Raw genomic sequence first — 15646 nt, forward strand, 5'->3', positions numbered from 1 at the left:
AAATTATGGCCTGCTAATTTTACTGTACCAGGTTAGGGTATTGTTTTGGAAAAGCATTTGGCCATTGTATTCCTCACTGTTTGCTTAAAAGGAATTCTAAAGGGATTTGCTTTCTCTTGTTTCATGAGCCCCACGTTTTCACACTGACCTAAGTGGATACACACCAGCTGGTCACGTCCATCACCACAGCCAAGTCTGAGAATTCCTGATTATACTTAGATCTCATAGACCCTGCTCAGTCGTTCGCGCAGGAACTTTTTGTTAGCACACCACAGTCTAAAATGAAACAGGCAGAGAGCTCCGTGCACGTTGCCTGAAGGAGCCGTCTATTTTTCTGGATCAAACATGAAAGACCTCCTGAACATTCCCCTCATACGTATCTTCACCCTGGCAGCCTTCAGCTTGGCCGAGAAGCTTCCAAAAGGTTTGTCTAAAGAGTTTTCATCTTTCTCTGCTTTTGCCACTTGCTAAGGAGATTTTACAAGGGAAAGGCATCCCTGGTAACTGTGGGCTGGGCAGTGTCGTAGTGTTCCTGAAAGCTGCAAAAATGCGCTGCTTTCAGCTTCATCTGTCTAGTGGTCACTTTGTTGTTTTTAGAAGGATATCAATGAAAATAATCTCGTGTTTGTGTCATGGAATGAAGCATGTTTGCCCAGGAATTGTGTTTAGTCCCATTCTAAAGGACAAGGAAGACCTTAGGTCCAGTTTGTGTGGGATGGACATGTCTCTTGTCAAAGGAATCTTACAGGTTTAAACTACTGAAAGCACAGTGTTGTGGAATCCAAAGATTTATGATATTCTGTGTGCTTATGTATGCTTACAAATGTATAAAGCTTAAAGGTGAAGTAAATAGCTTTAATGCCTTTATAGTGAGTAGGTATATAAATATAAATGTTCTTCATATCCATTGCATAGGACATATAATTACTATACCGTCTTCCTCTCTGGTAGACACATGCACACACACACACAAACAGATGTACACCCTTTCTAGCCGAATCAAGAACTGAAAAAAAGTCTGTTCAGAGAAGTCTTTGAGGTACGAAGCGCAGTAGGGTTCTTCCAGATTTGCCATATGATAACCTTGTGGATGAACAGTTCCATCACCAGCGATGATCAGGATTCAGCCACAGTATGCCAGAAAACATACAGCTTCAGGAAAAAACAAAAAAAACCTCGGGAAAACCAGTAGTCACCTGTTAGGCCAACATCCCTGCTATTCCCTTGCTGTATTACAATTGGAAGTCAGGCTGGCCTCAGAACTGAAAACAAAGATCTCTTCTTTACAAAAAGCTTTTGAAACCAAATGTCATTTTTTTTGCAAAGGCAGTAAAGTAAGTTGGTGGACTATGGTCTTTTTAAAAGCTCTAGTGAAAAAGGATTAGAGGGACAAGAAAAACAAAGAGGAATGGGAGTCACTTTTTCCTGGTGGCATTGTACAGTGAAGAGATACAAACCCTTCCTCAAAACAGGCGTGTTGAATGTTTCTCAGACAATTGAAACGTCATGTGTGGCTGGATTACCATGTTTCTTGAGAGAGGTTGAATACACAAATACAACAAAGCGGTATTCTACAGAGGTTCTGCAGTACTAGCTGGAAACACATTTGTGAGCAGTTTTTGACGAGAGAAGCTGCAATATTTCAGAGCGTCTGTAACACTGCAGTGCAGATCAGCTCTATTTTTTGTTTTGTTCTATTCCCTTAGCTTTTCCCATTTTAAAACTACAAATCAAAAATCAAAACCAAAATAATCTGATACCTTCTGGTGGGCTGAAAGTAGAATAGAGTTTGGTTTTCTCACAAGGGGTAAGGAACAATTTGGCCCTGTAACTGGCCATGGGTGATTTTGCTATATCCAGAAATTACAACAGAGATCCAGGAGAATAGCACCTGAGTGGCTTTACAGATGTGTAAGTTATTTGATTTTCAATATTATTCAAAGCCACAATACAACCTAAAGTGTCAGAGAGCCTGATGCATGTCACACAAAGATTTTGGGCCGTCTATAAGCAAAATGGTAAATACATAACTGTTTCGTTTTGATTTTATTTTCTCATGTTAAAATCTGGTAGTATAGGCACCATAAGTTTTGATTCCTTTCCTGGGAGAAAACTGACTGATACCAATAGCTGGGCATTTTTGATGGCTGATTATAAAGAAGCACCATCGTGGCCATTTTGGGGCTCCCTTGCTGTATTATAACAAAATGGCGGTATACTGCACCACTTACTGTGTCGCATCGATATATCACATGTGTTCTGGGTTTGTGTCCTTTTCCCCTCTCCTTATGGCAAAAGGAATATTTTCTTGACCTTCTCTGCTCTCTTAACATTTAATTATGGTGTAGGAAAAGATAAGGCTGTAGGAGAATAATTACAGGATGTATTACTCTTGCTAATGTGATTATTCTTCAAGGCTCCCAGGTTTTCTGTGAGTACAGGCTTGATTCTGTCCTAAGAGTTGTGTGATTGATTTCAGGGGATGCTAGATCAGACCCCCAGTGGACAATGTTGCTGTAGATAATTATGTCACATGTTGAACTCAAAAGATACCAGGGAACTCCTTAACTGCTCCAAATGAATATATTTACTATAGAAACCTGACAGCTCTTCTTTGCCCAAATAATAAAATGCTGTCATTATGCACCTGGCATCCTGGCTTTTAGTACAACTCTAACTTCACTCTTTGTCAGAACAGCCATTCTTACTGTGACAACACAGTTAGAAAACTGGTTGCTTTCAGTTTGGGTTACTGTATGAATTTACATTTCTCAGGGTTAAAAGCGCACCCTACAAGGGAGATCAAGGCATGTGGACAACAGCAATAAAAACATCATATATAAAATTAGACCATAAAATGATATTTCAGTCAGACTTACTTCCATCAAAACCTCATAAAATCTGTCGTGAAATAATAACAGCCCCTTTGAAGAAGACAGGATAGCCATTAATGGAGGTTATTCTTGGAAGACAGTTTTCACCAGCAGGGAAATTTAGGCTTCATCAAAAACTTCCATTCAGTTCAACTGAAGTGGGATTCATCCCAGGTGCAATATGCACAGACAATACCTTCTATCTAACAATAAATCAAAGCCTAATATAACTTAAAGCAGTGATCTCAAACAATAATCCTGACACAGACATGTTTTAATTAATGTTTGCATAACATCCTTAGTCCTATCTTAGCTGTAGTTTTAGGATCTTCTTTTCGTATAACTATAGCAATTACTAACTATGCAGTCTGAACTCATATAATACAGAAATGTTATTGACATAGATTTATTTGAATGACATTTCAAAGGCACTGGGCCTTTTACATAAATTTGATAGTTGAATTTAACAGAGTAAGTCCATTTCTAATTTCCCTAGCTTCATTTCAGCTGCACTTGAAAGAGATTCTAGTTTTTACTGCAATATAAATTAAAAAAGAATTAAAGTAAATGCCTTATAACTAACCTCAGTAATTTGTGTTGGAGTACCTTGTTTTTGCCATTTTTTAAGAGGGAAGGGTAAAATTGGTGCTGTTTACTTTTTGCAAATATTTAAATCTAACTGTACAAAGGAGAGTCAGTAGATATCATGCAGGTAGTCCTTTTATGTGAAAAGACACACAATGTGCCAGATAATGCTACAGTAATCAAAACATGTCCTGTAATTTATGACAGGTAGGCCATTTGGGGTTTTTTTGTATTGCAAAGGAACAGGAAGATTATTACATCCGTTGCACATTTTCAAGGTGGCATTTAAGGAACATGGTATGAAACTAGTTCATCTAGGCACAGCTGTCAATGAAATCCAGTCCAGCAAATATTGTATGCATGTATGTCCCCCACAGCTATATATTAAAAGTCATTCATATGTCTTTGGCTGCAATGCATACCATGTGCGTGGAAAGTGATTCACTAGGAGTACCCTTTGATCCCTTCTATCCATGCTGCAGTACTTTACCAGTGTGATGGAAAATGTGTTTCTAAAGATAAATTCAGATAATGTATGATGACAGGTCTGTGATAATAAGCATAAAGTACAGTTATTAGACTTTTAACTGTGGTGTTATCAGATTAGAGAAGACGAGGAAAAGAGAGCATATGCACTAGTCAGGCTAAGAATACTGGAGACCTGGCAGGCCTTTACAAGCCTCCCTTTGAAAAAAAAAGTGTTATATTTTAGTGTCCCCCCCCCCCCAAATTTTGATAAAGAAGCCCAAATCTCATGCCTTGTGCACTAATAACAAGACACTATGCCCACTCCAGGGATCAGGGGAGCGCCCCTTCACTTTTGTGTACCATTTCTTGCAATACCAGCTCATGCCTAATGGCCATAGCACGTGGAGAGCCTCAGCTGTGCCCTTACAACACGGCACCCAGCGCAGTTTATCTTGTGTGAGAGGAGGGTTAAGAAACAAGGGACTTGCTGGGATGGTTTGAACCACTCTGTGCTTACGGGTCACTTTATTTTGTACTGTTCAGAGAGCACCAGGGAAAATGCAAAATGTAAAGCAGACAACGGTGGACTGCAAACACTGAGTGACCCCAGTTAAAGTGAATGCATGGAGGATGCATAAAGTGCATCCACCCTGTGGAAAAGGCTGTGGAGTGACCCTACAGGGATGTGTCTGCATCCGCATTTGGCCTGCCCCTGCCAGGAGCCTGGCACCATCAGCATCCTTTGTCCAGAAAGCAGCAGGAGGTTTTTCTCATTTTCTTCTCCTCTGTGCAGCTCCCTTTATCAGCACTCCTCTGGAAACGGTGGATGCACTGGTGGAGGACGTCGCCAAGTTTGTGTGTGTCGTGGAGTCGTACCCTGAGCCAGAGATCACATGGACACGCAACAGCATTCCCATCAGGTAAGGAGCAACCCTGCCCTGTGGCACGCAGGCAGCCACTCTGAGGTGGCTGGCAGGCTGTCCTTCCAAAAAATCCACATTTTTCTTCACGGTAGAGGCAGTATCTGGAAAAATCAGAACTGGTCTAGGGCTGGAGGGACGAGTGGCTATAATTTTTAGGGAATCTGTATTTTTTAAGGAGTGATAAGAACACCCTCGGGACTGTACAGACGTGGTTGGTGGTAACAGAAACGGAAAGCTGTTGCTAATATGCAGGAGGAGTAGACTAACTTCTGGCTCTGCTATGTGCTTCCTTAACATGGAAGGCCATTTTCTTGGCAACATAGGCTTGTTTTGAATATATATGTGTAGGCAACAGTAGTATGTGGCCTTGAATTTTCTCTGAGTTTCAATTTTGTGTATGTTAGAGGTAGCTGCCCTTCACAACTTCACACACTTGAGCTTAGAGAGAGTCAGTTTCTGTTGTGAGCTATGCAAGGAATTTGCTTTCTGGCCTCAAATGGTGCAGTTCACTTTGTTCCTCAGTTTACTCATTTACGAAGAAGGATAATGTTATATAGTAATTAAAGGAGGCATTGCCAGACTTGCTGCCTGAGTGTTTGCAATGAACTGAGAAACGTTACATGAAAGGGGTCATATCATGCAAAAACATTATTGTTCACTTCTGGATCTAACACGGGGAAACTGGCTTTTTTGTGTTATGCACTGTTAAACATCAGTCACCATGTACCAGAGTGCCTCTGAAGAGGAACACCTTGGAAGTGTATTCTGAAGTTGCTACTATTGCTAGGGCTCTGCCGATGTAAAGTAAACCAGATCCAATCTCTTAACTTTGAAATCACTTCGCATCTGCCAAATGGCTTTACCCCTTCTTGATCTCTATTTGTGATTCTCTCTGTAATGGAAATTTACAGAATAATCTTTGTGCAGTACAATTAAGGCTGGTTCCCAGTGAGAGACTTCTGTGTTAGGCAGGTGCAGATGGTCTCCCGAAGCATTCTTAGTGCTGGGGTTGGGCATCCAAACCGCCCGTGAACTGTGGGCTCTGCAGACTCTAAATAAGTCGGCAGTAGGAAGAGATCTGGTTGCTAGGAAGGCCATTTTAGAATAAGAAAAAAAACAGTTGTCTGCACATATGTGTGCTTGCCTTCAGAAATCTTATTTCATTGCCTGCAACAGAAGACCAGCAAAACCTCGATCTTAATTCTGTGACAGTGCTTCATAGGAAATGGAGGTCTAAATTTCCAAATCAGGTCACCTCTCTCCTGATTCCTTCCCCATAAGTGACACCAAGCCTGAAAATAAAAGCTGGCTGAGGAAGCCGTTCATGTAGGACCACAGGGGTTGCATGCTTTTCTCTTCCCACAGTCTTTAAAGATCCACTCTCCTACTCTAAAATCATATGGAAAACAGACCCTTTTTGGTCCCAATCTCCATTTCAAAAAGCCCATCACAGTTTTCTAAAAGGCATTCCATTCTCTTTCAGACACAGTGCCTTTTTCACAACACGAACCAAAAGAGAAAATACTAATCCAAAAAGACCTTCTGGAGGCCAGAGAACTTGGCTGCTTTATTCCTTTCCTGAGGCTTCTGAGGCAGCAATAGTAGCAGCAACTAAATTGCTTTCCCAAAGCTGTGTTGACATTAACAGTCAATGCTGCTGGATACAAAAATTTGGACCAAAGTCAGGGAAATAGATAAGCTGAAACTATTTCAATTACTTTCCAAGAGCATGGGTGAAAGTATTTGCACAATGGAAAAGGATCAAAACAGTGGACGTTTTTCTGAAAAGAGTATAAATATATTTATGTGTGTGTGTATGTGTGTGTGTGTGTTTAGCAAACTTCAAAGAAACTAGTCATTGCCAGCAATAAATAACAGTTATTTTATTTATGAATTTTTTGTCTCTTGCCAAGGTTCAGACCCCCTGAATGGATGGCTAACCTCCGGAACAAAATAATATGTAAACATTCAGCTTCAGTGGAAGTAGTGTCAGGATACTGGCTATGGTCAGCATTATTCTGGAAGCACCTTTCAACGTTCCTTTCGGTCTTGAAATTTGTGACAAGTATGCCATGGCTAATGGCATATAACAGTAAACTATAGGGAAATCATTTGCTCCATCATTTTTTACTGGAAACTAGATAAACCAGTGGGAGGCTACAAGCCTCTACAATAAAGCTGTTTGGCTGTTTTGTGCCATGTGTAGATCGCTACACGCAGGATGGTCTGCCCAATAGTCCGGGGATTTCTCTTAGCTGTCGTGGAGATTGGCCCTCCCAGTCAGGACATAGGCTATCCTGGATAAGCTTTTTTCTGGAAAAACAGAAAGAGAACCTGCACATTTTACACAACAGGTGATAGTTTGTTATACTCTTCTTAGGGTAAAAAGGGGGGGGGGGGAAATAAAAGCCTGTAACACTTAAGGCTGGATGAGGTGCTTTTGTAAGGAAATTTGAGCCTATAACACCTTAATGGACATATTTAGATTACTCAGTACAATTTTTAACAGTAGAGGACAAAAAACTGCATACCTGGGCTTTGGGTATTTGCGACAACTTGGGAGACAATCCTCTCATCAGATCTATTTCACTAATGTTTGTCAGAATCAAAGGCCAATTGCATGAACATGTTTCCAGAAGGTATCAAAAGAGGTGTGAAAGTCAAACACTAAGATATTTATGAAATGTTATGCAAATCTTGTTCTGCTAAACTGATAGGAGGTTTTAGCATGTTTTTCCAGAGTAAATCCTGCTATCATTAAGTTATAGCTACATTTGTATCTTCCAAACTTTAGATGACTTGTTTTCTTCAGCACAGTCCTTTTTTTCCATAAAAATAACAATTCTATAGTTCCAAACAAATAAACAAAAACACTTCTAGATGCAGACACAGAAGAATGCTTGGCTTTTGGTTGCTGTCTTTTTTTTTTTCATAACAAGCAAAAATATTTCCAGAAAATTATCCATTTAGGGAAAAAACATTTTTTACCTAGAGGAGGTTTCTTTAAAATGTTTCAGCCAGTTCCCATTCCTAAGTAGATAGTCCTTCCCTTGCACTGAATGATTATACCTAAAATAGGAACCAGATGGATTAAGATCACTTGTGCTCATGCCTGTCTCCTGGAGACAGGAACCCAAGATATTACTGTGAGACATATTCTATCAATACCGGGTTGGGGGCAGAAGTGCTGCCACACCAGTGGGAGTTAGGAATTGCGTGGTTTAGTAAGAACCAGAACAAATCATAAAGCTCATCTTGACATTTTCAATGCCTTTCCCTATCTTTAAAAATTATCAAATTGCCTTTTGAAGTGCCATCAGCAGCTTGCAAATACACATGCAACTGCCTCTCTCCATTCCCTGCCTCTCCTCCTTCTCCTCACAAGTGCTGCGCTGTGCCTTGCAGGCTGTTCGACACCAGGTACAGCATACAGAGGAATGGGCAGCTCCTGACCATTTTGAGCGTGGAGGACAGCGACGATGGGGTGTACTGCTGCACAGCGGACAACGGGGTTGGAGTGGCTGCACAGAGCTGTGGGGCTCTGCAAGTGAAAATGAGTAAGTGTAAAAACAAAGAAACTCAGCTGCATGGGGGAAAAAAGTGGCCTTCTCCCCAGAATGGCCTAAGTGTTCCTGGTCCCCTGGGAAAAAACAACAAAACAACCACAACCCAGCTTCTGTCTTTCTCTACTTTTGCACATCTGTTTGAGCACACTGGGTTTTGCATTTCGTTCCTTTATCTGGTCAGTTGGTTGCATACGTGCCAGGATCATTGCAGATCTGCCCAGGCTCATGCTTTGTGCATAAGACTTGCTTCCAAGTAGGCCAAGCCTCTGCTCCCTCGCCCCGCGATTGGCATTGCTGGCCCCTCCTTGCAGCACCACTGCCTCTGCCCCCTCGCAGGGTGCCCCATGTCGGGAGAGCCTGGCTGCGGGGGGGTACGTCTGACAGGCAGAGACAGGCGAGATGCTGTGCAGTATGCGGGCCGCGTGAACCCGCAAGAAGAGCTTGGTGCCCAGATGAGAGGCACTACAATATGCTAGGAAGGTGCAGCCTTGTGACTTCTTCACAGTCCTGGTGCTGTGGCCTCCCCCAGAGGTGAGACGCTGCCCACCACATGGCCCAGACCATGCAGAAGGGAATGTGCTTGTTTTTGTAAGTAGCCAGTGCAGGACACTTCAAGGGCTGGTGCAAAACCTTCATAATAAGGAGTTCAGTTTTATATGCCTGAGAAGAAGCTAAGCAGGTAGGAATCTCTTCCTGACACCAGGTAAGAATGTAATAAGAAGGGCTTTAGCAAACGTTGGAGCACCTACAAAGACAGAGGGAGCCCATGTCCTCTAGGGGTCTGGCTTGCAGTGCTGTCTTCAGGTAAGACCCGTATTACATGTAAGACCTCAGGGCCCTTAAGACAGCTATGTGCTGCACAGAGGGTCCAAAGCTTACATGTGCATAGCATCTATATAAGGACTACCTGCTGCATTAGTGTCGATGACGTATTTTTGTCATGTAAGAATTTAATCCTTCACAAATTTACTCAGCTGTTTGCTTCAGGTCTGTTACTGTCCAGCTGAAGCTTTGTCTAATTTCTATTTTTAGTTTCTTTGCTGTTCTTGAGCCTGGATGTTCTCTGGAGTTCCACAGGTTAATTACGCAGTGGTCATATAAATTTAAAATATTATGCCTAAGCTACTCCATCATGGCATATTAGGTGATATCTTAACTAAATATGGTCCAATTTGTCCATGATTATTCATTTTGAATAACAAATACTTGTGCTAGAATCACAGGCACTGTTTGTGTAGCAAGGATAAAAAAAGACCTTTTGAAGAATCTGCTTTGCATGAAACTTTGTAAGCACCACAATTTGATAGATTATCCCTTCATAGCAATACTATGAAAATCCTATATGAGCTTGCTGTTTAAACATAATATTTCATTAATCAGATTTATGCCTGAGTGCAATGAAACCAAGCATATACTGTTCAGCTTTTCTTAACAGCGGTCTTGAAAGGTCTGGAACGTCATGATATAAATGTAGTCATCCTACTTTAAAAAGAGGGGCCTGGTTCTCACAAATGTTTATGTATGTGGCAAGCTCAGCGAAGCTGAATTGATGTGACTGCAGTTATTTACATGAGCACTTAAATGATGAGTCTAGATGTATACCTATTACAGCATCTGTGTGTAGGAAGGGGTTTGTTTGTGCTAATGAGCATGATCCTCCAGGTTTGCTAATTCTGCGACTCCTCCGTCACCCCGACTGTCCGCAGGTGCTGGCCAGGAGGTGAACGCTCTTTGAAAGCCGCTCTCCTGCTGGTTCAGTAATGTGCAAAGGAGGCAAAACTTCAGACCTCTCAAAACTCTAAGATGAAGATCGATTTTACTCCCAGCTTTGAGTAAGCTAGATAACATTTCTCTTCAGATAAAATGAATTAAAATTTGCCCTCAATTAATTCCAAGCGAGTTTAATTGTTTTTCTTTAAGGACCTTTCTCCTTTTCACTGGCCTTGGTCATAAATCCTTCTCTTAGTGATGTCCATTGAGTTTACATGTCCTTCTTGCTGAGCTAGAGACAAGCCTGAATTAAAACTGTTTCAAAATCAATTCACTCCAGACCTGAGCTTTTACACAAGACACTGTTTACGCAATAAAGAATGCCAAAACTGGGAATGCAAACATTCTTAAATATTGGAAATACTCTTATCTGGATCTGGATTTTAGCCGAGGTCCTAATTCAAATTACTGTCAAACTGCACTCCTGAAAACAAATAACCTATGCAACTTGGTTGTTTTTGTATCTGTAAACTGAAACTCTGAAAGCTTCACTTGAGAAAGTTTTTTCCTTCCAAGGCAGCTCATGACCTACCAAGACCCCTCTATCTTTCAGCTACAGAAATGTACAGAAAAAACATCAAGAGATTTTGTTGACAAAGGACATTTCAGAACTTGTCCTGTTCTAATAGTTCTTACCTCCAGTTTAAGTTTAATTTTTGCCTTTTTAAATTTTAGGACCCAAAATAATCCGACCTCCTATAAATGTGGAAATAATAGAAGGGTTAAAGGCTGTTCTTCCATGCACTACAATGGGGAATCCAAAACCTTCTGTTTCATGGATCAAAGGAGAAACAGTTGTAAAGGTGAGTAGAAAATAAAATTAAAGTATTGCCTGCTTTTTTGCTAAAGGTATTGTGATAAAATATAAGCATCATTCATACTATGTGCTAATTTTCCTTTCTAGAAAGAAATCTAGGACTTATCTACTAAATGTCAGCATTCGCAATAATTCTACCTAAAACCCAAACTTTTCTATGTTCCTGTACCTCATTTATTTACTACTACTAGGTGTGGCCAAATGCCGCAAAATGCATTTGTGAGTGTTTTCCTAAATAAGGTATTTTCGGCTGCTTTGCTAAGATTGATGACCTTTTCAAAGATATAATTCACTGATTTGTAAAAGCAGGGATGACTGAGTATGTTGTGACAATGCTGACCAGGAAGAGCTGTCCCCAAGTTCTTCCATCACAGGACAACACAGATCATTTTTATGCATGTAAGCCCAATCATTTTAAATGGAAATTTGGTACTGCTTATGTGTAGTCTGTAGAGGATGTTCTTTCTTTCCTGTTTCTGTTAACTCCATCATTCCCTTCTTTGGCAGGAAAATGTTCGCATTGCTGTCCTTGATTCAGGCAATTTAAGGATCCACAATGTCCAGAGAGAAGATGCTGGGCAGTATCGATGTGTAGCCAAGAACAGCCTGGGCACAGCCTATTCAAAACCCGTTACAGTGGTAGTGGAAGGTGAGTAGCCCTTGAACCTGGCTCTGGCTTTACATACCTACCTCACAGGCAGATACTTCCCAGTTAACTTAAATTAACCTGAAATATCATTTTGATGTTGACAAAAATATCTCAGAGATAACCCACAAGGCAGAGGAAGAGAAGGGAAAGAAAAGCTGACCGAGAAACAAAAGTTGGTTCACACTCATTCCCTTTGCTGGTTGATGGCAAAAGGGACTGTCTGTGGATGGTCATATCTCACAGCTGCTTTGGCCCTAGTATGAAATTTTTCTGAGTAAGGGCTCCCAAATATGTACTTAGTCCATTGGCTTTTTCTTCTGATTGATGGTTTCCAAGAGGCCAGCTTGTTTCTTGTTCAGAAAGTCCCACCATACCCCTGGGCTATAGTGTATGGCTTGTGGAGATGGACAGACAGAAAGCTGGTGGCTCTGGAAAATTTTCAGAGAGAAGTATTCTGCAAAGAGCCTGATCAGAGACAGCTGCAGCTCCAAATAGTGCGGCATTTTACAGTATGTGTATGTCCCTCCCCCTTGCTTCTGATTTTTCATCTGAATTAGTTGATTCTTCAGCTAAACAGAGCTGTTCTCCTTGAGGACTTACACATTTTCTGCCTGCTAAACTGAACACTGCATTGATTTTTGTCTCTGATCTTTACTTGCTCAGTGTCCTTCTTTTATTTACATAAAGTGTTTGCTCTCTGGTATAAATCACCACCAATTTCAGAGCGCTGAGACTAGTAGACTGCAGGGTAAGTTGAGTGAAGGCATTAAAGCACTCAGTGTTCCTGGATCCTATAAGAGAAGTTGGGTTAAGTGAGGTTTTTCAGAGCAGAAGGAATGATTTTTATTGCTTATTCAGAATAGAATCATCTGTGCTATAAAAAGTGGAAAAGGATCTCCATTTGCCGAGTAAGCTTCAGAAGACTAGTGCAGGTTATGTTTGGTCTGTGAATATCAGAGGTTATTTAGGGTACAATCCCATTTCTAAGAGGACCATTGACTTTCTCCTGGGAGCAAGATCAGGTGTATTAGATCCAACTGAAAATTACTGTAGGTTTGTTGTTTGCCTGAAAAAAAATGCATTCATTTTTCATTTTTAAAAAATATTTACATGTACAGACTTCAAGTAGGTTAGACATTTCTTAAATAGCTTTAAAACAGGAAGGCAGCTATTCCTAATGTAGATTCAGAGTTGCACTTCTCTTGAGCTCAAAGTGAGGAGCCACACTGAAGATATTTGGAGCTGGCTCTGAACAGTCTAGGTCCTGCGTTTTGGTTTGGCCCCATTGTTGAGACAGTGGCCAAAGGCTGATCAAGAATTAACTGAGGCAAGTGCCCAATGCTATGCACACATATTGCCCATCACTGCAAAGGGGCCTCAGGCACTGGGATTTTATTGCTTCGGATCTACGAGACACTTTTAGATTTAAAGTATCTAAAAGTGGGTTGGAATGGCACCAAAATCGGGGCTGCTCAGATTAATATCTTGTTTTGTCCTTGTGTCCAGAATTATGCAGTGACTGTTAATTCAAGGAACGGCAAATTATCCACAAATATCCTCCTTGCAAAGGAGAGCCTGTGTGTACTCTTTTTAAAACAAGAAAGATTAGCTCTTAATTAATCAATGGGAGCTCAGTGCTCACACACAGACTCTCCCTTCATGTTCCATTCATGTGTTGCGTGAACAAAGCAATGCTGTTCTCTGGCTCGCCTTGGTTTTTCTGGTAGGGCACCCATATAGTATACCTCATTTCAGGCTGCCACCCAAACTAGACTCGTGTATGTTTGTTTTACCTTTTGGCTTCCAAAATCCAAGGGTAATAATCCTAACTACCGCTTGCAGTGCATACAGACCACTTCTCCTCCTAGTATTTTAGACTAACTCTCATAAGCATTTAACATACACCCACATGCATATACCTGTTCATATATGCATGCACGCACACATGCACCCCCCTCACATACCTTTTGGGTAGCCCGGCTCACCTAGCTTATCATTATTTTTGGTATTGCCCTTCTATCCCCTTAGTATCATTGTTTTAAAATACCTCCAAGTAAATAATAATCTAAAACTGATGCAAAAACATGGCGCTTCGGTCAGCCTTGCCTGAGCATTCATTGGAGTCCTGTGTTCAGAAAACTAATGAAAATATGCTGAAGAAACGTTTGTTTCTTCTCTATAATGACACTACAATATTTTTCCTTAAATCTTGGTGCTACCACTCACTGGAGTTGCTGCCCTGCATAGTGTGGCTTAATATTAAAATAAAATGACTGAGCATGGCTGGTTAACTATGAATATTTAATTCCAAAGCAAATGCCTGTTCAAAGCGCAGTGCAAATATTTATGCCTAGCTAAATCTAGATCAGGCGGCTCCTGATTTCTGAAAGAGGTTTCTAATTTTCTGTCATAAGCATCCATTTTAATGGGTTCTACATTAGCACTGCAGTTAGTTTCAGGCATCATTCACAGTATGGAGGTATCCAGCTGCTTGAAAGATTGACCCTCTGCCTCTGAATGTAGTAAGACTCTTTAATGCATGAAAGGTCGGGCACATGTTTATACGACTTGCTGAAGCTGAGCCCAGAAACAACAGCAAGTCTCTGACACATAAAATTCTCTATGCTGGATGCACTAACTCAAACAACTGATGATATCTTGGCCCGAATATTTACATCACTGAGGTGCCTTTTGGTCTTCATTCTGATCTGGTTTTAACAATCCAGGACAAAACAGATTTAAAAATGCTACTTTTCTTTTTCTGCCCCATATATATTTTTCTCTGTTTCCCATTTACTTTCCTTAACATTTATAATACTGAACTCTGCTCATTCACTTATTTTTGCAGCAAAATTAGAATAATTTGAGCAACAATTTTAAATGAAGATTCTGGTGCGGTTCTTATCAAGAAACAGAAAGTAACGGAGGGCTTTCTTAGTGGGAACTAATTTTTCAATTCTTTCAGATTTTCATCAGTGAATTAGAAAGAGGTAAGAATCCAAAGGAGCTAGCATTCTCTGGGCCTTGCCTCATACAGCACACCCTACATAAAACCGTCCCTAGCCAGAGCAAACTACTTCTTTCCCAAGGGTGAATTATAGGCCCCAAAGTCCAGGTGATGAACTAATGGACTTTAATCAATTAATGAACTTTAATATCCAGAACTGGATCAGAGTTTTAACTGAAAGCGTTGAAAAAGCATGTCCTCTTGGACTGTGATTTTTCTCTTTTGCACCAAATTCAGGGCAAATCCATATAAAGTTTGACAAATGATGGTGAAACGGATTCTCTCCCTAAAAGACGCAGTTTATTAGGGGCAGAAACATGATTGCAGCAGACCTGACTGCTGGGTCCATAGAAAGAGCCAGGATTATCTTTGGGAACTGTGCTGAGCCCAGGAACACTACTATCTACATCAAAAGCCTCAGTGGTCTAGACACTCGTGAGAGGAGGAGGAGTATTTTGGCATCCTGCAGCACTGAGCGCAGCAGAAGGTGCCCAGACCAACCTGACACTGAGAAGCAGGTGGTGGTGGCTGGAGGGGGACACAAGCAGCAAGCGTGTGCCAAGAGTGTGTTGTAAGTGACCGTGTTAGGTGAGTGGCCATTGTGCCTAAGGAAGATTGCATACTATTTTTACTGTTGTAGTGTGTCCTGTAGCAATAAAATGATGCTGTGAGGGGAGTGGCTTGCAGCAACACCTCTGGTTTAGCTCTCAGGAGAAGTCCCGGCACAGTGGGGCCCATTCTTTTTGATGTGTGCTGGGAACGGTATGAAGTGGTCCTTCACCAGAGCTTGGGTTTCCAGCAGTGCTAAGCTTTGGACTGTGGCTAAACACTGTGCTGTCAGGCTGGCTTCATCTCTGGGCTTAGCAGATGATACGGGAGCTGTGTGGGTGTATTGGGTCAGCTTTTCCCCTTTTGTCCCCTTTGTCAAATTAGTTGTAGACCATGCAACTTATGGAAGAAAAGACACTAGACTAGTCCTTTCTAAAAA

The 15646-nt window shown here is 41.2% G+C and overlaps 1 protein-coding gene across 1 annotated transcript in view; it reads left to right on the top strand.

Annotated features, from left to right (window-relative positions):
* The first annotated feature begins 312 nt into the window (after positions 1 to 312).
* The window catches only part of MUSK (muscle associated receptor tyrosine kinase), a 58533-nt gene continuing 43199 nt past the window's right edge, over positions 313 to 15646 (top strand). Inside the window, exons 1-5 of the mRNA XM_064501919.1 lie at positions 313 to 424; positions 4720 to 4846; positions 8255 to 8406; positions 10861 to 10988; positions 11510 to 11651. Of these exons, the coding sequence (XP_064357989.1) occupies positions 346 to 424; positions 4720 to 4846; positions 8255 to 8406; positions 10861 to 10988; positions 11510 to 11651 (628 nt within the window). The 5' untranslated portion in view covers positions 313 to 345. The remainder of the gene's footprint in view (positions 425 to 4719; positions 4847 to 8254; positions 8407 to 10860; positions 10989 to 11509; positions 11652 to 15646) is intronic.

The sequence above is a fragment of the Dromaius novaehollandiae genome, chromosome Z (assembly GCF_036370855.1).
Source record: "Dromaius novaehollandiae isolate bDroNov1 chromosome Z, bDroNov1.hap1, whole genome shotgun sequence".
NCBI lineage: Eukaryota > Metazoa > Chordata > Aves > Casuariiformes > Dromaiidae > Dromaius > Dromaius novaehollandiae.